The sequence below is a fragment of the Podarcis filfolensis genome, assembly GCF_964270895.1.
Source record: "Podarcis filfolensis genome assembly, chromosome: 17".
NCBI lineage: Eukaryota > Metazoa > Chordata > Lepidosauria > Squamata > Lacertidae > Podarcis > Podarcis filfolensis.
In genome coordinates, this window is record NC_139621.1 from 40,696,283 (window position 1) to 40,719,036 (window position 22,754).

Genomic DNA, 22,754 nt, shown 5'->3' on the forward strand with positions numbered 1-22,754 from the left:
CGTTCCCGTTGTGCAAGCAGACCACGTTCCACACATGCAACACCTGAGTTCAGTCCCACCCATTTACTTTCTTTGCTTCTCTGTGTAATGCCTTTTAAGATTACAATAAAAAGAATTAAAATATATATACTGAAGATATTCATACAATTCTGAGTCCATAAGATGTGCAAAGGGTGCTCAAATCTTTATCTATCACCCTACCCATCTTCTAAGCACATCAAGTTGGACACAGTTGTTCAATGTATGTCTGGCCAGCTTGACATTACTGGCTTCCATTTGAAAAGCGCAAAACCCAGGATTTTTCCTTACCATAAGTTCCTATTCTCAAGGGAGGCATTAAATATCCTTCAGGACATTCCCTCCCCCTTTTAATCAAGGAGCAAGGCCAACTGCTGGTTGACTCATCCATGGGAAGGATCTCCAATCTACCAGACCATCCTGGACAAAAGCAAGAACCCTAAAACCTAGGAGAAACTAAAAGGAAGGCCAGCAAGGTGAATGCAGAAAAATACGTAAGCCACACAGATAGAGGGAGAACGCCTCAAAAGGCCTTACCTAACAACTCCCTTCATATGTCGATTGTTGAATTATTTGCAACAATTATCAACACATTTGTATGGGATACAAATGTATTTTCAGTATTTTTTTCCTGTAACACTGGTGCAATTCACACTGAAGCACCTTTTCCTGATGAGGTAGGACTGCATTGGCATTTTTAGGGAACACAACTGCTGCTCAGGGGTCACACTGTATGAAATACTGTACAGTGGTACCTCAGGTTACATACGCTTCAGGTTACATACGCTTCAGGTTACAGACTCCGCTAACCCAGAAATATTACCTCGGGTTAAGAACTTTGCTTCAGGATGAGAACAGAAATCGTGCTCCAGCGGTGCAGCAGCAGCAGGAGGCCCCATTAGCTAAAGTGGTGCTTCAGGTTAAGAACAGTTTCAGGTTAAGAATGGACCTCCAGAACGAATTAAGTACCGTATTTTTCGCTCTATAAGACGCACCAGACCACAAGACGCACCTAGTTTTTGGAGGAGGAAAACAAGAAAAAAAATATTCTGAATCTCAGAAGCCAGAACAGCAAGAGGGATCGCTGTGCAGTGAAAGCAGCAATCCCTCTTGCTGTTCTGGCTTCTGGGATAGCTGCGCAGCCTGCATTCGCTCCATAAGACGCACACACATTTCCCCTTACTTTTTAGGAGGAGAAAAAGTGAGTCTTATAGAGCAAAAAATACGGTACTTAACCGGAGGTACCACTGTATGTCTATTGTTCTAAACACAATTCTATGCTACGTGCTACAGGAGGTTCTGAAGTAATGTGAATTCTATCATCTTTCTTTACCACACAACTCTGTCACTCAGCACTGTAATTAATTATTATTAATTAACCACACCTCATCCTGAGATTCCAGGGTGGCTTACAACATTAAAACACAACATTAAAAAGGTACAGACAGTGGAGTTCCTACCGCTGCACATTCTAGCCCCTCACACAGCAAAGCATCGCTCACAACACAAATCTGTGTTTCTGTGCCACGGACACAGCAACCAACCTGCTAGTCTTTTTTGTTTGCAGAGCAAACAGAAAGGGTTAAAGGCATTGGAAGAGGAGTCTGAATTTGCATTCATTCATGCACACTGTTCTAAAAAGGAATGGCCAAAATTCCTTAAACAACCACCTATTTAACAAGATCCAAAACAAATGTACTTGGATGTAGTGCCAAACTTCTGTCCTAATAACATGGCAACCCAGAGTCCTGCTTGGAGTCAAGAAAGAGCCGGCTAATAGACAAAGTGTTTGAGCGGCATACGGTTCACCACTTCAACAAATCAGTCCCAAGGCTCTGCTGAATGGAGGCCATGATTACTATTGCAGACTAATTGAACTGCCTCGTTTGCAAATGTGTTGATTCTTGCTCTGTGCTCTGTACAGAACAGTGTAATTGACATGTTGGAGAAACAGCAACTGGGACTGGTGTGTGTTTTGGCAGCACAGACACCCTACCTTCCAAGTCTGAAGAACAACAACAGTGCCACAAATAGGGAGAGCAAGATAATTACTCCCCTGTAGTAAGCAACAAGCCCTACCATCGCTCAAAAGTGATGCGTTGCACAGGAGAGAGAAAGGTGTGGGGGAGAGAAGGAGGTGGAAGAAAGTGAGCATCCAAGAACTTGGACGGCAATGAGCCTCTTCCTCCTGCACCACCACCGCTCTTCCTTTTGGGATCCAGGATCTTCCATTCCTCTGCCCTGCCCCTTCCCTCAGCCTTTTGACTCTGAAATTTAAGGCTTTTAAATTAAGCCCAACTCACAGGTTCACAAGTGCATACTCCCACCTGCTCAAAGGTTAAAGATGGGGCAGGAGAAGAAGATGAGGAAAAGAGGATGCCAAACCAGTTCTGCAGGATCAAGGCTACTCTCACTGATAACAGTGTGTGGCTGATTCACTTGGAAATCAACCAATACAAGAATTAGATACCTGTTCCATCACCACAAGCTATACTGATATGCCCCACTGTGTGTTGCCACATAGCACAGAATTAAAACGTCACTGAAATTCCCCCTTCTTCATTTTTTTCTTAGGGCTACAACACACGCTACATTTCATTTTGTTTCTTAGGGCTGCAACACATGCTACATTTCATTCCAGAACCAATGGAGAGGGAATACTTGTTGTTTTCTATTTAGTGCACACACAGTCTAGATCCATTGTGTATTTGTTGCCCCTAAAAAGCAGTTACTGAGAAACTGGTTTCGTTTCAAAAATAAAAGCTCATTGCAGGTCAATTCTGTATTACCCAGCAATGTGTCCATTGGAAAACCCATGTAGGTGGTCTGGCAATAGGGGATGTCTCAACACCTGCCCAATAGCGTTCTGGGTGGGCATATACCAAGACTGCAACCACCACTTTTGTCTTCCTTCTCCCGGGGCATGTGCAGGGAGGAAAAGGTGTGGATAACCTAATGGGGGGATTTCAAACACATATCAAGTAACCACCCACCCACCCTTGTGCATGGCTAGATCTAGAATCAAGCAAGATTGAAAGCAGCATGTTGAGAGCAAACATGAAAACTACATTTTTGTGCTACAAACGTAGATAGCATGTGTTATGTACTGAGTTGAATAGGATCCAAACTGCAGCAGTCTGATTGGTCCTAGAACAATAGGATCCAAAAGGCAGCAGTCTGATTGGTCCTAGAACAATAGGATTCAGAATGCAGCAGTCTGATTGGTCCTAGAACAATGCAGCAGTATGATTGGTTGGCGGAAACCACCCAATCATGCTCCAGATAGAAGTGAATCCACAACCTGATTGGCTTACAGTAGAATTCCGGAATTAGCCAATCATGTGCAGCCCATTGTGTAAATAATGTATATAAAGCAGATACTTTGAGGGGACATTCATTCATTCCTCCTCACCACTATGAGCTGAATAAAGAGCATGAAATCACTTTGCGACTCTGAGTATATTTCAGCATGTATGCAACCTAGCTGTACCCAGGCACTTTTTTTAGCCTATATATAATTCAGAGAACTTGTGAGGGAACAAAAGCATAGTAGCATAGGGCAGTCTCAAACTAAGCAGTTCTGCTGGCTGAGCTACAGAAATTCCCCTCCCTCTCCTCTCTCTGCATGCTTCCTAAATCTGTTTTGGATTTCCCCCCAACACTCTGCAGCAGATTAAGAAGACATGTGGGAAGAGGACAGGGAGGGGAAGTTCCACTGTACAGCCAAAAGCGCTTGCGCTAGTGGAGCCGTTCAGCTGAATTCCAGCCATTATAATTTTCATAAACTAATGCCTTTCCAGAGCATAAAAGCCCTGATTCATCATCTCTCTCTAAATCCATAATTTCCCTTGCAATGGGTAACAGTCCAACCCCATGCATTGCTCAGAAGTAATTCACGCTGGGTTCAGTGAGGTTTACTCCCAGGTAAACATGTGTAAAAACTAGGTGTCGTTTGAATGTTTCACTTGATCACCCTGTCCCTAAAAACAGAATTCCTCTACCTTGAAAAATTGTGTAGAAGAGTGAGATGTTGAAAGGTTGGCCATCTCTGGTTTAGAATTAAAAAGAAATCAACATATATATATTTCAGGATTTCTTATTTTGTCACCCTGGAGCATGATGTCACAGAAACGGGAGGCAAAGGGGAACAAATGGCTTTGGACAAAGAAACCACACAGTGATGTGGGTCTCCTTCCACCAACATTCTCACTGAAATGTCAGGAATCAATTTCATTCCATTCGTTACATTAATCCTATCCTTTCAATAATGAACAAATTAAACAATTATTTCCCTTAAATTTGTAGCATGCAGTTATTAATGGTTTAAAAATTGTGTTTTGGCACTTACTGGCAGAAGCATCCCAAAATTTCACTGTTCCATCTGCATGACTTAAAAAGAATAGATTAAAAGTCAATTAAAACAAAGTACAGAACCGTTAACCTTTTAGTAAGGCTGCGTACAAACTGAAGCTTTAAAGCACATTCAAAACACATTTCTTCCCTCAAAGAATTCTGGGCATTCTAGTTTCATAGTTCATAGAGTTACAACAGACTACAGTGGCTAGGATTCTTTGAGGGAAAGAAGAAGAATTCTGTTATTTATACACCGCCCATCTGCTTCACATGTGCTTTAAAGCTCCAGTTTGTACACAGCCTAAACGTCACATATATACCAAGGCCCCTGCAGATGTCCCATATATTGCACATTCATGATGATTTGTGCTCATGGTGCTATTGGGGCAGTCAAATGCATCCCACTTTCAATACTGCTTGCAGCAGCAAATGTTTTGGGCAGTCAGACTGCTTCTTTTCCAATCAGCGCATATCCTGCAACTTCATGCAGAAGTCCATCCACATAGCAATAATGAAGAAACACTGTAGAACAACTAATAAAGCACAATTAAATCCACCATGAATTCACTATTATTGTGTTAAGCCAGGCACCCCCAAACTCAGCCCTCCAGCTGTTTTGGGACTACAACTCCCATCATCCCTAGCTAACAAGACCAGTGGTCAGGGATGATAGGAGTTGTAGTCCCAAAACAGCTGGAGGGCCGAGTTTGGGGGTGCCCATGTTAAGCACATGCTGTGGAGCACACCTGCAGTACTGTACTGGAGGGGCCCTCGGTTTCCCTGCAGTGAGGGAGACAGACTGAACACAGCTGGTAAGTCATCGTGACAGCCAGTCCTTGTTAGGCAGCTGTGAAGAGCCTAGCTGCCTCACATCTTTCAGCTCTTCATTAAAGCATGGAAAGACTGAGCTCTGAAAACTGGGACAAGAAGCCTAGAAGTCAATTTGTGAATCACCAGAGACAACCCCCGAGGACAGCTAGCAAGATCAAGGGAAAATTAGAAAGTGGTTGGGTCCGTAAATGGGTCCACCACTCCTTCAGTAAGCAGCATCCTATAATAGCAGCTTCCTTACCCCGTTATGATAATTTCAGGATACGTCTGTGCTCCGAGGTTCCATGCTCCGCCACTGATAGGCCACTCCTAAACACCATCAGAGGAGTTACATTTAGAATACTGAAATGCTGCATTTTATTTCCAGGAAAGTGACAACTTACAGCTGTATATATGTCAGTGTGTCAGGTGCAGTATGTAGGTGTGTCATGTGAATGTTGCGTGTGCTCCTACCGGATCTGGAAAGGGGTTAGTTTAACCTCTGGTTAGCTAGTAAAACTGAATTACTGTGTAGTGAAATGATGCATGTCTCAAAAGTGTTTCACCAAGATGAAAAGTTTGGAAGGCTCTGCACTATACCTCTAAAGCATGGGTAGACAAACTAAGGCCCGGGGGCCAGATCCAGCCCAATCACCTTCTAAATCCGGACCGCAGACAGTCTGGGCATCAGCGTGTTTTTACATGAGTAGAAAGTGTCCTTTTATTTAAAATGCATCTCTGGGTTATTTGTGGGGCCTGCTGGTGTTTTTACATGAGTAGAATGTGTGCTTTTATTTAAAATGCATCTCTGGGTTATTTGTGGGGATAGGAATTCGTTCATCCCCCCCAAAAAAAATATAGTCCAGCCCCCCACAAGGTCTGAGGGACAGTAGACCGGCTGCCTGCTGAAAAAGTTTGCTGACCCCTGCTTTAAAGCACACTCATTCTCTCCGCCCCAAAGGATTCTGGGTACTGTAGCTTCTTAAGGGTTGTTGGGAAGTGTGAGGGGTAAAGCTAACAGAATTGTTTGAGGGAGAAAAATAAACTTTGGTCATCATTCAACTATAGTTGCTGTCTTTGTGCTTTAGGGCCAGATTCCAGTGTTTACTTTTAAGCCCTAAATTGGGTGGTTCCTATGTACGTCCAGGAGGGCTCTTTCTTTCTCTCTCTCTCTCTCTCTCTCTCTCTCATATATGTTCCTCCTATCCCCCTGAAATTTGAGGGAGAAGCTATGCTCTATGTTCTATCTTTCAACCCAGTAAATCAAACCAAGAAGCAGCATAAACCATTTGGAATATGCTTTCAAAAGAAGCCTGCTTGGCCACATTCCTAACTGCATTACATCATCAACTAATAAGTTTTATTTTTAAAAGCTTGTACTGTAAAGCAGACAGTACAGTTTGGAGGCTTTATACAGAAGACTGTGCCAATAAATATACAGTTCTGCTTCAATAAAACGCACCCAACTTTTCCTCTTTTTACCTTATTGCTGTATCCTTGCTTCTTATGCTTAGCGCCTATGGAATATAGCACAGGAATCAAATCTGGAGGACAGTCAGCAAAATAGTCTGTGCAGGTAACTGGTGATTCATGAATGTCCATGGGATAAGGATTTTCAAATATTGGAAAGCTATTTGAGAAAGATATTTTATGGGATTGTATTAGCACACCTTTTAAAGCAGAAAATTATGTAACACATAAAGTTTACTAAAATAAAACATACTAGCAATCTATGGGAGGAATTAAAAAAAAATCGACAGCTTATCAGAACTTTTAAAAAGATAAATTGAACATAAATTGAACATAAATTCCACTATAAGGCAGTTTTGCCTCTCTTTAATCAGAGTGATGGGAACCAAGTTAACCCAACAAAATGAGGGACCAGTCTTCATTCTCTTTCAACTCTTTGCAAAGACCTGAGGTGGCAAGACTAAAGAGCGTGGGATAAGCAAGAAAGTTATGGAAAAAACCATAGAAAAAACAACAGAGTCACAAACTTTTATGTAATAAAAGCAGTACATTTATCACTTGGAACTTTAATCCCAGAATATTTTCTTCCCACCTCCCTTTAATTGGGAAAATGGAAAACAAAAAACTCAACAAGCTTCGGAAAGGCACATAAAAAGTGATTACACAGCAAGAGACTCTAAATTATGTACTTATGTAATTATGTAAAGATGGATTTTACACAATTACAGATGGAAACTGAGCCTGTTTATTTTTTAACACATGATGGCTTGTCTTTGTTATTCTATATTTCCAAGCTTGGATAAAATAAATAAATAAAGCTGACCTTCATTCAAATGAGTTGTAGCATCCTGCAGACTATATACTTACTTGCTTTGAGTCAGATCGACGACAATGAGATCTTTTTCCAATAGTACAACTACAGCGTAGGGTTCTTGCACTTCTAAGAATCAAGAATTAAGCACATATATTAGTGAACTAGAACATTAAATAATAACCAGATCATATATATTCACAAAATGAAGGACTGTAGGCAAGGTTCTGAATCGCTGAAGAGGGTTTTCCAAACTGAAAGAAAGGCTGTTAAACTACATCCCTACTGATGCAGATAAGACTTCCCTGTGAAGGAAAGGGGAAGATTTATAATGGGGAAAGGGAGAGAAAGGGTATGGATGTGGGAAACGGGAAGGGAACTATTGGACTGTAAGTTATGTAGCTGCCTTATGAGCTGTACCATGAGTTGTTAATTATGGTTCGGAAAAATTAATAAAATGATTTTTAAAAAGGAAAAAGCCTGTTTGGAACACTGATGGGGAGATGATGTTATTTTGGTCGTAAACTTTATTGTTATGAACTTATAAATTTGTCTTTAGTATAAAGACAAGGAGCGGCGCCTCAATGCCTTTGACTTGTGCTGTATCAGGAAGGTTTGGGGCATAACATGGCAGGACAGAGTCTCAGACAACAATGTGCTCTCCCAAGCCCAAATTCCCAGCACGTTCATACTCCTGTCTCAGCAATATCTATGTTGGCTTGGCCACGTCCACAAAATGGAAGATGTCAGGACCCCCAAAGACGTGTTCTACAGGGAGCTGGCTTCAGGCACCAGGCCCATTGGCAGACCAACTCTGCATTTCAAAGATGTCTGCAAACATGATGTGAAGACTGGCAACATTAACCCCGCAGTGTAGGAATCCCTTGCAGACGAATGCAGCGCTTGGAGACAGTCAAGTTGTGTATCTGCAGCAGCGACCAGAGGAGGAATGACCATGGGGAGGAGTACAGAAAGAAGTACAGTCGTACCTTGGAAGTCCGTTCGACTTCCAAAACGTTCGAAAACCAAAGTGCGGCTTCTGATTGGATGCAGGAAGTTCCTGCAGCCAAACTGGAAGCCGTAGAAGCCCAGTCGGACGTTTGGCTTCCAAAAAGAGTTCGCAAACCGTAACATGCACTTCTGGGTTTGCAGCGTTTGGGAACTAAGCTGTTCACCAAGGTACGAGTGTACAGAAAGAAGAAACACCATGGTACACCTGAATAGGCACAATTGGATGGCTTTATCTGCCCCAGCTGCAACAAACCATGTCTCTCCCATATCGGTCTCTAGAGCCACACCAGGAGCTGTAACTCTCCAACTTCATCTCCAAAGGTCCACTCTTCCATTGTCTCCTGAGACAGACAGATGCCAACCAACCAGTTTTCATTGGAGCACCTTTTATTCGTGTGGGGCATTGAAGATGCCTAGGTAGTCACCATGCAATCCACATTGGAAACCTATTACATTGTTCCCGCTGCCATGTGTGGCCAGAAGTACTTTTTATGATAATTCTGCTGTTTCGGCACATACAGATCAGATCTGATACACCCACTCAAATTGAGGGACACTTCAGTAACTTTGGACAATATGAGTATGAACAAACTCTCTGCTCCACACATTCCCATAGGCAAGGCACAAAAATCTGCCTACAATGAGGCGGCTCTGCAAAATCCTAGACCAACTGTGGGTGGCAGAAGCTTTGAGACTGGAATTATTGGAGGATTTTTTCCAACCCTGCTATCTTTGGTCTCTCAGCTTTCCTGTGAGTACAAGGTCACTACTTGTTTTCAGACCTCTGGCTAAGATTGTAACACAAACACGCTCACCATTTGGGTACGGAGTTTCACAAAGAGTTAAAAAGTCGACAATGGGATGATCCATTTCAAGTACTGTAATTGCTTTTCCGTGCATGATTGTCAGACTAGGTCTTCTCCAAGGTTTGTCGTAAGAAAGTCCACCAGAAAAAATGATAAAAGGCTCACTATATTGAGAAGAAATGAAAAATAAATAAATGATTGTTTCAGATTTTTGCACTGACTTTCAGCCCAAATATTTTTGCAAGTTGCAAAAAAGGAATGCAGTCTGTATGTAAATTGTGATTAAATTCTAAGGACTCACATTGATCTTTATAGGGTTCTGGAACTGAGTAGCGAAAAGATTTAATTATGAAGCTGCCTGATACAAATCAGGCCACCGGTCCATTTATCCCAGGACTGCCTGCTGTTTTTAGCAGCTCTGCTTCAAGCAAATTATTTTCTAGCACTTTCATGTGGAAATATGCTGGGAAGTGAGGCTATAGGCCCTCCCCCTTAAGGCCTGCAACACAGAAACTTTTAGGACAACTATTCCAGAAGGTACGAAGGGGAAGTCCACAGCATATTCATAGGCTTTAAAGAGGTTCTCTAGACCTATGCTTTAAAATGGGGCAGAGTCTAGCTGGGACTGTGTGTTTTTCTGAGAGTGGACATGGAACCTACAGCATTCTGCCAGTCTCTGTGTTCCAGAAACAGCATGTATGGGAGGTTCAGCACAGCTACTAATGCGATTAAGCTTCCAGCACAGTAAAGGGCAATGTGGGGGGAAAACCCTACTTACCTATTTTTACAGGTCTTGTATTCTACTTTAAGAATTGGTTTACAAGATTCAACTTTTTTCCCATCTCGTTGAATCTTACCTGTTAAAAGTTCACACAGAAATAGCAAATTTATTTTACCTTAAGGCCAGGGCGTTTGCAAAAATCACAACTGCTTGTACTGGCTATTAAATTCAGGGTTATTCTTTAAGAACCAGGGTGGAAACAATAACCTACTGTGCATTAAAAAAAAAAAAAACATTCCACGTAGTGATTATCTGTAGATTCCTACCATTCAATGAGCCAGATTTTGCCTGGAATGGGTGTCAGGTGGGAGGCAACATTTACAGTCTAAAATATAAGGTGTGACCGGAAAGGTCAGTGAACAGTCACAGAAATTGGAAAGCAAGAAATATTTGAACATACATGCCTTACAGACCTTCAAAGTAGGTCCCCTCTGATATAGTACATCGTTGACAAAGTTCATAGAACTGTTGGAAACTTCTGGAGAAGTCCTCTTTCTGTACTGCATTGTTCCCTTGTCACATAGAATCATAGAATCATACAGTTGGAAGAGACCACAAGGGCCATCGAGTCCAACCCCCTGCCAAGCAGGAAACAGCTTGGACGTGTGAAATGTTGGAAAATCTGTGCCCTTTCAGTACAGATTTCAGTTTTGGAAAAAGAAAGAATTCCAGTGGGGCCAGATCGGGAGAATATGGAGGATGGGAAAACTCAGTAACCTCAGTAACGATTTCAAACAGAATATGCAATTCGTCCGCCATCATTCGGATGGACAAACGCCAATCCCACATCAATAACTCATGAACTCATTTCCGTTCATGAGTTTGCTGCCGTTCTGCTCGTCAACGGTCTGCCAGACTGAGGGTCATCTTCGATGGTTTGCCGCCCTTCACGGAAACACTTAAACCACTCATACACTGTCTTTCGAGTTACAGCTTCATCTCTGTACACAATTGTGAGCATTTTGTGGGTTTCCAATGCAGATTGCATGTTTGAATATTTCTTGCTGTCTGATTTCTGTGACCATTCACCGAACTTTCCGGTCACAACTTGTAGAAATGGGGAATCTTAGGCCCTCCATATGTTACTGAAGTACAACTCCCATCCCTAGCCATTGGCCATGCTTGCTGGGCTGATAGGAGTTGTACTTCAACAACATCTGGAGGGCCAAAGGTTCCCCACACCTGGTCAAAAGGAAACCAGGCCAGGTAGTTCATCCAGAGATGGATGGGGTGTCCTGAGCTAAGAAGAACAGATAGGTGCTGATAAACCAATTTCTGTGGCCTGAACTCAGAAACTGCTGCAATTCTCCCTACTTGAAGGCAAAGCTTGACCTATTTATCCCAGATATTTAGACTAATAGAAGGGTGCATAGTTCTCTGCTGGGATATATCCCAAGAGCAGCTGGTGCAGTCTGCACCTCATACGGGACCCATTTCTGGAGATTTTCTCTTTTTTCAGAGATGGTGCGGGTATTCATTCCCCTGACATTCTTTACAATGGCAATTGAGATTAGGTGAAGCAGCTACAACATAAAATCAGGGAAATGGTGCAACGAAAATCCCACCTCAAATTTAGCAATCCTTCCATTGCATTTCATTGAGTTATCAGGGTAATCAATTCTGTACAGCAGTAAATTGCTTCTTTTGCCCCAAGAAACAACAATCTGCACACTATTTACCTACTATCTAGAAGTTCAAGATTATGGTCACAGTTCTGTGTGACCAAATAGAGTTTAGGGTCTGTCCCCCATAACTTACCGTGAGGAACAATTATCTGGAAAGGTCTGCTTTGACTTTTTAGATTCCACAACGTCAAGCTGCCATCAGAATGACTACACATAAACTGCTTCCCTTCATTATGCCATCCAATAGAATGAATAGCCTAAAAAACAATAAAAATATTAGCAATGACAGGCAAAATAGTCTATATCTGACAATAAAACCATTATACCTTAGAATTACAGAAGCTTAAAATATCCTCTCTATTTTACCATCCAAATGCCATAATTTAGCTCTAGGGAACATGTACACATAAAACCAAAATGATACAAAATAAGCTACTCATAAGAAACATTTTTCACAAGCATTCTGCTAATACAGATCAGCTCCATATTACTATTTTATATATACAGTCGTACCTTGGATCTCAAACGCCTTGGCTCCTGAACAAATCGGCTCCTGAATGATCGAAACCCGGAAGTGAGTGTTCAGATTTTCGAATGATTTTCGGAAGCTGAACATCCGGCACTTCTTCCGCAACTTCCAATTGCTGCAGGATGCTCCTGCAGCCACTCAGAAGCCGTGCTTTGGTTTCCAAATGTTTTGGAAGTCGAACGGACTTCCGGAACAGATTCCGTTCGACTTCCAAGGTACGACTGTAGTCCACTTTCCAAACTAATTTTCTAAAGTGTCCTACATGAAAATAAACATAGTAGGCAGGATTCACCTAAAGCACCCCATAGAATCATAGATTTGTAGAGTTGGAAGGGACCCTGAGTCATCTAGTCCAACCCTCTGCAATGCAGGAATCTCAGCCAAGGCATCCATGAGAGATGGCCATCCAAGCTCTGCTTAAAGGCCTCCAAGGAGGCGTGTCCACAGTCAAATAGCTCTTCCTGCCAAAAAGCATTTCCTCAAGCTTAGTCAGAAACTCTTCTCAGTGGAAGCCCAATGCACTGAATTTCATCAGTTGAAGCCCTCTGAAAGGAACCTGGCTTGCGCAATGGGATTTCCCCCTCTCTCCTCCCCCCCTCAAAATTAGCTCAGGGTGGTGGTGTCCAGATTGCAGAACAATGCACAAGGGGAAGACACACTCGACTAAAAAGAGGGCGGAGGGAGCCTGCTTTACCTCTTGGGTAGGAAATTCAACATGGTCCTGCTCCTGGTACTCACCCATCAAACCTTTGCTAATGAAGGGCAGATGGTATGGCCTTCACCACTGATCTTGAAAGGCCAGGCAGGGTCACATGGGCAAAAGTGTTCCTTAAGACTCTAGACAGCTTAGGGATGTGAAAGTTCTTACCAGAATTTTAATTCTGACCAGACATGAGCAGGTAGTAAAGGTAAAGAACCCCTGGCAGTTAAGCCTAGTCGCAGATGACTCTGGGGTTGCAGCGCTCATCTCACTTTACAGGTCAAGGGAGCCAGCGTTTGTCCGCAGACAGTTTTTCCGGGTCATGGGGCCAGCATGACTAAGCCGTTTCTGGCGCAATGGAACACCAAAACCAGAGCAGCGCACAGAAACGCTGTTTAACTTCCCGCTGCAGAAGTACCTATTTATTTACTTTCACAGGCGTGCTTTTGAACTGCTAGGTTGGCAGGAGCTGGGACCGAGCAACAGGAGCTCACCCCGTCGCGGGGATTCGAGCCGCCGACCTTCTGATCGGCAAGCCCAAGAGACTCAGTGGTTTAGACCACAGTGCCACCCGTGTCCCTAAATAGTATCAGTAAGGCAATACAAATAAAGTGAAAGTTATGCTTGCCTTCCTTTGAGAAGCCTGTATAAGCTTTTTTATGTGTAAATTCACAACAATTCATGCAGTAATTCACAGAGGAAGTAATCAACACAGAACTGCCATACATAGTCAGATTAGCAACCTAATCTTAACCAACTCTACTTATTTTTTAAAAATAAAATGTTATTGATTTTTTAAAAATATAAACATGTAACAAAAAACAATTCCAAATCTAAATATTGAGATTGAATCTCCTGACTTCCCCCGATCCCTCCCATGGGTCCTAATGATAATATTTACAACTGCATATCAATACTTACCCAAATATTTATCCATCTAAATTATCCATACTTTCCATTACTTTACATGTTTTGACCTGCTTACAGTGGTCTACTTAGACCCTCTGGCACAACTACAGTAACTGTACACATTTTTGAAAATGGACCCCTTTTAACTAATAGCATTTTTTTCAACACCCAAACATTTGGGTTGTGCTTTTAAAGGAAATATAAATAGCTTACCTCATCGTAGTATAGTCTTAAATCTGCTCTTTTGGATCTCAAGTCCCAGAATACCACAGTCCCATTTTCATAGCCTATCAACAACTGGGGGGGAGGGAGAAAACAAAACAATTATGTTCTCAAATTATAATTATCTTATGATTTACTACACTTCGTTGTCACATTTCCCCCCCCCCAAAAAAAGTGTCTTACAGTGTAAAAAACAACAACCATTAAATCCAAGTATAAAAAAGAATAAAGGACCTAAAATGCAGTTCCACTTCACCCCACAAAAAAGACGAGCACAAACCCTCCAAATTAAGGGCTAAAAACCTGGGTAAACAGAAAGGCTTTTGCCAGGCGCCTAAAAACAGACAGTGATGGTGGCAGGCAGGTCTCCCTAGGGAGAGCATTCAACAAGCAGAGAGCCACCACTGAGAAGGCCCGTTCTCATGTTGCCACCTTCCTCAACTCCTGTGGAAATGGCACACAGAGGAGAGTCCAGACTGGTTCATGTGGAAAGAGGTGGTCCTTAAGGTACTGAGCAGCAAAAGGCTTTATAGGTCAAAGCCAGCACTTTGAATTGAGACCGGAAACTAATCGGTAGCCAGCGCAGTCACACTAAGCTTGGTGTAGATTTATTCAAACTGTCTTGCTCCAGTCAGCAATCGGGCCACTGAATCTTGCATCAGCTGCAGTTTCCAGACCCTTTTCAAACGCTGCGCTGGGTATAACACATTGCAGGAAACTAACTTAGAGGTCGCCAGAGCACAGGCAATATAGGAAACATTTATTCTGAATGCTTCTTTAGCTGTTATTATTTAACTATTTATTTAAATTATATATCCTTAGCATCTTTTCATGCATAAAACAATTTTCTTTTACAGAAAAGAAAATGGGTGTTTTAAGTTGAGGTACACATTGAAAGATGTGTACCTCAATTAGAAAATCTGCTTTTATTCCACTGCAAAGAATTCTTTTCCTAATTACAGGCAACAGTTCAACTTAATTCACGGAAGACACTAAGTAGGAATAATGACTCAAGCTGCAATTTTACTCGGGGCTTATCCAACCAGCGTTTGCCCCAGTCCTTCCCTCTGGGGAAACCCAAACTTTAGCACTGAATTGGAACAAATGGCCATCTGGTTTTTTACGGATTGACGTTTGTTCTTACTCCTAAACAGCGGGTTTTCTAGGGGAAAGCAGTGGAGCAAAGACCGCTCAGACAGAAAACCACTTGGACCCAGGCTTTCTAGGTACAGGTCAAGTGGAATCAACGGGTTTTGTTTTGACTTCAGTGGAAACAGCACTGCGTCCTATGCTAATATAATTTCCTTGGGTTCTGCCTTACCTGTTACTCTGCTTTCCAAATGCTCTGTGAGACCTGAATGGAACTTGCTGCATAAGATTCATTATCTGTTGTGTCTCTGGAAGGTGTCACAATGAAGGCTGGAGACAGACAATAGGTTTTGGTTTTTTCAGCGAGATGAAGATGGTATGTCAGAGTTGTTGCAGCTCCCGATAAGTACACTCTTTTTCCTGTCCCACTATTGTCTCTGGGCCAAACCAGATGTGATGTTTTATCAGGACCATTGTAGGTATGTAGGTGGGAATCTAAACTTTTCCTCCCCTGCTTCATTCCTGAAGGAAGTTCTCCCTGGAAACTGCAATTTACATGGGAAGGAAATTCCCCGCCCCATTCTGATGCTATTTGCATTTTAAAAACATGAACATTACATTCAAAATTCAGGTAGGTAGCCATGTTGGTCTGACACAGTTGAAATAAAAAATTTAAAAAATCGTCCAGTAGCACCTTAGAGATGGTGCTACTGGACTATTTTTTAATTTTTTATTACATTCAAGGACGTATTTAACATCACATCAAGTTTGGCTTCTCGTTCGCACATTTTGTAGTTTGTTTGTTTTTTTAAAGAACTTTGTAAATTTGCATAACCTTTTACATGAGGCAAAAATGGGACACAAGAAAATACTATGTACACCAGGGGTAGCCAATGTGGTGCCCTTCAAATATTGCTGGACTCTGACACTCCCCCAGCTAGCATGGCCCATGAGCAGGGATGAAGGGAGTTGGGCTTCAAGAACATCTTGTGGACAACACAATAGCTATCCCTGACATACAGCACGGGAAGCAATGCTTCTATCATACCACTTCCGGCTCTCTTAAAGTGTTGCCTGTCTCCAGCCTAAGACCTCAAAGCCAGACATACTCGATTAGCACACAGTGGATAAATTCACACGTAATGCTAAACCAAGCCTCCCCATTTGGTCCAGGAAATAGCATCACCTGTCCTATGCCTGACATTGCATGTGGCTGCAGAAAGGAGGGCTGAACTCCTGGGCATGACAGGGAATTCAATCTTGCTTGGTGCAAGCAAACAAGCCAGTTCCCAGCAGGGAACCCTGCACAAAGGGTCACTTCATTCCTCCCTGTTCAATTTGCTGCTGCGTCGCACTAAGCTACCCATTTTTGACCTATCGTGTTGCCTGAAGGGAAGCTCCTCAGGCTAACAATGTGCAGCAGTCAAGGTCTGTTCTTATTTCCCCAGTTATGGTTTAGTCTCTTAGCCTTCACCGCTTTGTCAGGGGAACTCAATGGAACCCAAAATTTGCCAATCCAGAACAGTTAACTTTTGCATGTCAGTTTATCACAGTGCAGATGACTGTGTTAATAAGGTACATTTTCAGCTGCCCATTCCAGTTTACTGAGTCATCTCCCGGTGACTCAGTTTAAGAGCATAACTGTGTCTCTGTGATGAACCCTGCTTTTTTCTGCACTGTCAATCTTTTTCTCAAATCTACAGATGTGTATTCCATAGGGCTGAAGTTGTTACTAGATCAATCAGGGAGAGAGGCGAAAAAAGTAGTTGCAGAGCAAAATGATTTATCGTCTTTTCTTCAGATACCATGGCCTACATGTGATACTCAACATTGAGCCTATTCATACAAAGAGGGACAGCTCTTGATTCTTGCCTTTTTGTCTTTTATTTTATAATCATTTATCATAAATTATTTATCATAAATATATATCGCAGTCTTTAGGACAAGCCATTTACATCTTCTGGTAGCACTCTTCAGATAAATCTGCCAAACAGCAAGCCTGCGATTTATTCACAGGTTTATGACTGTGGTGCTGGGACCTTGGTCGTTTCCAAAAGACCTGCATTCAGGAGGATTCATCCTGACATGCTTGAGGGAAATCAAATGATAGTGCAGCAAACAAATGTTATCCAACACTTTCCAGTGCATCTTCAGGCAGATGCACCCCATACATTTAAAGCACATCCAGTTCACATGACTTCCCAAGAACCCTGGAAACTGCAGTTTCTTAAAAATAGCAGCTCTGTGAGGGTGGGGGACTTGTTGGTTATCTAGCCTTAAAAAGTTGTTACATATCCATAAAATATTACCTCTAGCGACTTAATATAATTTAAAAAATTGTACTTCGAAAGTCAGAAATTAGAAAAGCCATGCAGATCCCCCAACATTGTTTTACAGAAATTGTCCCAACCACTTAAAAGGGCATTACTAATTCAAAAAATGTCTAATTATACAACTTCTACCCATCACGTGGTTTTCTCTTTCTTTGACAGGGTTTCTATGCCATTCTGAAACAGATGGTAGCTAGCTAAAACATTTTTCAGTATCAGCAAAGTAGTGGTCATAAGAACTATTGAGACTTTTAAAAAAAGCCCAGTAAGATTATTATTATCAGGGTACATTTCTATTACAAATTGTATATGCAGTTTAGAATCAACTGTATCATGCTGTAATATTATATTGGCTAACTAAGCAGTCAGTTCATAAGCACAAGAAATTTAACTGACTTTAAAAAAAAAAAAAGATCGAGTCTTATCAAGCACTAATATACACATGACAAAATCCACAAGTAAATGCTTCCAGTTAAATAAAATTATGTTTTTGACTCACAGAAGACAGTTGAAGCACATTGCTTAGTATCCAATAGCCTGGTTTGCACAGCCTGCTAAGCCGAACTTGGAGTGTTCCTAGCTAGAGCTTACAGTTAGTGAGGAGAGAGCGCTTAAGCACAAGCCCAGGTTAGGACATGACACTTAGTCAAACTTTGGGCTCAACCACACTTCTGCTTGTTCTGCTGTTTTTGCGTGGGGTGGAAAACGCTCTTTACCACTGAACCAGCACAAACAGCAAATGGGTTTTCCATGGATTGAGGTTTACTCCGATTCAGCGGTAAAGAGCAGCTTTTCCTGGAGAAAGTGGCAGGACAAATTGAAAACTGCATGGAGCTGTGTTTTCTAGGCATGTGACAGCAAAGTGTGATGAGCCCTCTGACTTAGTTCAGTCTGGGGTAGTATCAAAAAGGAAGCAAAGCGGTTGCAAACTCCTCTCCAGGAGTCCACACGCTTGTGAAGTCTCACTATGCTGTAGTTTGTGAACCAGGCAGTAGCAGTTCAATAATTCTTACGTAAGGCTATTCCTTGGAGGAAAAGGGTTGGAGTGACAAAAGAAAAATACTGTAGTTCCTCTTACTCACTTTCCCTTCATCTCTTGGGCTATCGCTTAGGTGCACCACGGGGCCAGGATGAGTCTTTGTGGATCTGCAAATCAAAACCAACGCTATGAAAAACTGAGCAAAATGGATTTTTTTTACCTTGTAGGCCAAGTGGGCAATATTAAAGGAAGTCGCCCCAAATGTTGTGGATATTGTGATATAACTGAACTGAGTATAATCCTAACTGTGGGTGGAAAGTGGCGATTATACTCAAAATCAGCCTCGTTGACAGAAGGCAATGAATTAAAAGAGGGTGGGGAGCTGTCATGAGCAAATTGGTGGAAAACATTATTAAAAGAGAGAATTATTAAACATACAGAAGAATAAGCCTTGTCAAGGAAGAATCAGCTTGGCTTCTGCAAAGCAAAGTTCTGCATTTCCCTACCTTTAAGTCTATGTTTGTTTCTTATACGAACAATAATTATGCAGTGCAAAGTCAACGTAGATCTTTTTTGGAAGTCCTTGATTTCTGTTAATTCTAGATTAACAGAAGATTTTTCTTGGGGTGGAAATAGACACATGAAAATACATTTGTTGAAAATACTTTTTATGGATGCGAGTGAGGAAGATTAAAAATATACCTCAAGGCAGCACATATAATAGACTGGTATTCATAAAAAACAACAACAGAAAAACACCAGCAAATAGAAAACTGGTGAATTAAAAACTTACAGTTCTATGGCCTTGTTCCACATGATAACGTATCCAGAAAGTATGAACGACTCAATGTTCACAATGTGAGTATTCCCTCTCTCTGTTCCAACATAGAGCCATTTGCTTTGGAATGGTAAGTGACAGAAAGTAATTCTGTATTTGGAAAAATACAACGAAGTTATGGATACAAATACAGTGACAACAGTTTGTTTTCACATGCACAAATCATACCAGGTTGCAGCAGTTAAATTGGAGCTTTTCCAGTATGTATAGGAAAAATTGAGATTATCGTTCTAGACAAGCTCTCCTGGTAAGGAGTAAATAATTATTCAGTATTTTGGAGAAGGTTCTACATCTGTATTTGGCTGCACACTGTACATTACACACTAATGTGTTTAATAGTATGCATTTAATAGCTCCTTTGGGAAGAGGAGACTTCAAAGGAGGAAAATGGCAAGCTAGAGAAGGGGAAGGGCAGCTTAAAGAGTAGTTAGAGTTGCGCCATTGTTTAATTGTACCCATTCTCCAAGGAGCTCAGGTTTTCCCACATCTTATTCTTTACAATAATCTTGCAAAATAGACCGAGAGAATTTAAATGAGGACAGCTTTCTTTATGGCCGACCTAACAGAAAGTACTGATCATTGCATTAGCAGCCAACACTCCACCTGTACACCGTTTAAATTGTAATTATATATATTTAAAAATTGAACTCGTGAGAGAATGGCAGTGAGCTCTCTCTATTTGGGGTTCCACAGCCAATGGAAACAGCAAGGGGGCAGGCTGAGATGGCTTGGCCTTCCCCCTTGATGCTTTGTGTCCTTCATCGGCCCACGACCACAAAGCTGGCATACCAAGAGCAGCAATCACTGCCACTCTCACCATGCGGTTAGCAATTAAAGGTGGGTCACTGGCGCGTCAGAGGCGCTGGCCAGCACAATGCTTCATGCGCCATGAGAAACTTGCAGGCGAGAAACTTTATCCTCCTTTGAGATTCTGTTTATGTGCAATAATTCATTGCCTTGGTAACCCAAGTCAGAATGAGCAGAAAATGGGTTGTGTGGGAGGGAGCCAGCGAAAGGCACAGAAGCTCATCATCATTACTGAGCTTCAGAGAAGAACTTGCCCAGATTAATGAAAACATTATTTTAAAAAATGTGTGGCACGAACTGCTGAACAATTAAGGACAAATGAGCATGGAATGTAGGATGCCCTTATGTACTTTCGTATGTGACAAATTCCTGCCTAGCACTGAGGAAAAAATTTAAAAAATTAAATCTGCAGAATCGGGCCTGGGTCATATTTTTGCAAAGTGAATTTGCCTACAACTCCAGTATCCAATTGCTGCTTTGTGCCCATCACATAATACTTGGGGCAAAATAGATGGATTGTGCTAATTTCCAATAAAGCAAGCAGCAATGAGCAGTGTGGAACTGTTCCCCTAGTTTGAAAACTCCATCTCTCCACCAGTCCCCCCCCCACTCAGTACGGTTTATTTTTCAGACTATTACCCCGAGCAATTCAGTGATGAAAGTCACAGATGGGGGCTAGTTCAGCATCTTGACCCTGCACACTGATCCTCCATTTTTCATTATTTAATCACCCCAAACACTGCTTTATAGGGCAACCATGATAGCATCCCAATGCAGATACATATGAGGCTGCCATCAATATGTCTACCTTCCCTCTCAGTTGCATTCACTGAACTTGTGGGATAACCAGCCTCATATAACCAACGTGTTTAAGTTCTAATTAATGCATGAAGAAGTTAAGACCATAGAGTAAGCTGTCCTGAAAGGCTTAGCTCACCTGGGGAGGGACTAGGTAAGCAAGTCTTTGTTTCCCCAATCTACCTGAGGAGCTTAGTGTGTGAGGATGTGGAGCTGGTTGCTCCAAGCTCGGACCACATGGGTCTCACCAGCCACTCAGTCTTGAGTTCCTATATCCATACTTGAAGAACTTTCACCACTTTGTAACAGCTAAATTTTACGGTCTGTGCAACCTATTCTGAAGCACATGAATCTGATCTTTGGAAAGTTGGAAAGATCTTTGGCAAGTACAGTAAAGCATATTGTTAACTTACCAAAGGTGTGGTCTTTCTCTATGCTCAGGCAAAATGGAAATTTTGAAGGAACTCACAAGGGCACATATTTTAAAATTTTAACAGCATATATTTCCATGCTTTACTTTCCTGCATGTTTTGTGATTTTAAATCTCTGCTAGGGTTCTCTCACCAAAGAGTATTTGCCCCAAACTTGGATCTTGGTATCCTGTGAATTGTCCTTTTATACCTACATTTTTTTCCTTGCCACCAACAGAACTGATCAGTGGAGAATTTCTCCCCTTGCTTAACACTGAGCTTTGAGTTCATTTCATGATAAAGTCATTTGGGTTATTGGCCCTCATGTGCCTTTATCCAGAGATGTGAGCTTTACTTTCAAAAAGACTTAAATCTTCTTACTGCAAGGTAATAGGAGAGATTTTTGAAATGAAACCATGCTGGATTACACTAAGGGCTCATCCACACTTTTGCTTGACCTCCTTTTTCACTGTATTGTGCATCAAGCTTTTCTCACTATTTTGCAGCTGGGGCTTGTGAAAATTGGATCTTACCTGCTGAATCAGATCTTATCAGATGCATGGAAAATCCAAAGAGAGAATTTGCTTAATCAGGCTTCAATTCAGCAGGTAAGATTGAATTTTCACAAGGTACACTGTGGAATAATGAGAAAAGCTCTCTGAACCAGGGAATTAATTGGTGTACAATCCGATCAAAATAGGGGACAAGTGAAAGTGTGAACTGAGCCCTAATTTTAATTTTAGGTACATGAAACAGACAGGATAGCCGGGTGAAATTTAAGCAATATAAAAATGCTGTTGATGAAAGGGCATTTTAAATCAGATTCTGACTACTAAAAGGAGAGGAAGCAGGATTCCATACACCATTTTTTAAATTTTCTAGCAGCTGTGAGTTGTAAAGAACCACCTGCCTTTTCCTTTCTCTCACAGTGCAAATCACGGGGCAACAACTAGACAATACGTGGGTGACGGAAACTGTTTATGTGTCACTTATGTGCTGGCTTTTTTCAACACTATAAAGCAGCAAATGAAGGTGGAAGAGCAGCAGGAGCAGGTGTGGGGGCTTAATCCTTGCTTTACCAGTCCCTACATCTTTCCCCCTGTGGAGAGAAAAGCTATTCAGGGTAGGGGTGATTTTGTGAGGACAAACAGCAGGGGCAGGAGAAAGAATTATGCAGCTCCCAGTCATTGGTGCGGCCAGGATTTTTGTTAGGGGGGCAGGCCTTTTGTTAGGGGGGGGTAGAACCTCAGTTTTTTTGTATTTTTGTATTTTGTATTTTTATTGATGCGGGGGGCAGCTGCCCCTCCCTGCCCCCCCCCTTGGCTACGCCCATGGCTCCCCTCCCTATCATTTCTCTTTTGAAACCGGAAGCCACAGCCAGCTGATTTCTCAGTAGGAAAAAAATGTTCATACACCCTACAAGTATAATTTAACCTGGCAATTACAACTACTTCAAAA

At 41.9% G+C, this 22,754-nt stretch overlaps 1 protein-coding gene across 5 annotated transcripts in view; it reads right to left on the reverse strand.

Moving 5' to 3' along the window:
• Positions 1-22,754, reverse strand: part of STXBP5L (syntaxin binding protein 5L) — a 68,812-nt gene that overhangs the window by 30,788 nt on the left and 15,270 nt on the right. For 3 of the 5 annotated variants that reach the window (XM_083592912.1, XM_083592911.1, XM_083592910.1), the window contains exons 5-14: positions 19,237-19,371; positions 18,547-18,610; positions 14,037-14,120; positions 11,819-11,942; positions 10,058-10,136; positions 9,289-9,443; positions 7,519-7,591; positions 6,664-6,811; positions 5,444-5,511; positions 4,367-4,407 (exon numbers count right to left, since the gene is read on the reverse strand). In XM_083592912.1, the coding sequence (XP_083449038.1) occupies positions 4,367-4,407; positions 5,444-5,511; positions 6,664-6,811; positions 7,519-7,591; positions 9,289-9,443; positions 10,058-10,136; positions 11,819-11,942; positions 14,037-14,120; positions 18,547-18,610; positions 19,237-19,371 (971 nt within the window). Of the gene's footprint in view, positions 1-4,366; positions 4,408-5,443; positions 5,512-6,663; positions 6,812-7,518; positions 7,592-9,288; positions 9,444-10,057; positions 10,137-11,818; positions 11,943-14,036; positions 14,121-18,546; positions 18,611-19,236; positions 19,372-21,829; positions 21,931-22,754 lie in introns of all 5 variants that reach the window. The other 2 variants (XM_083592914.1, XM_083592913.1) reach the window with 1 other exon arrangement.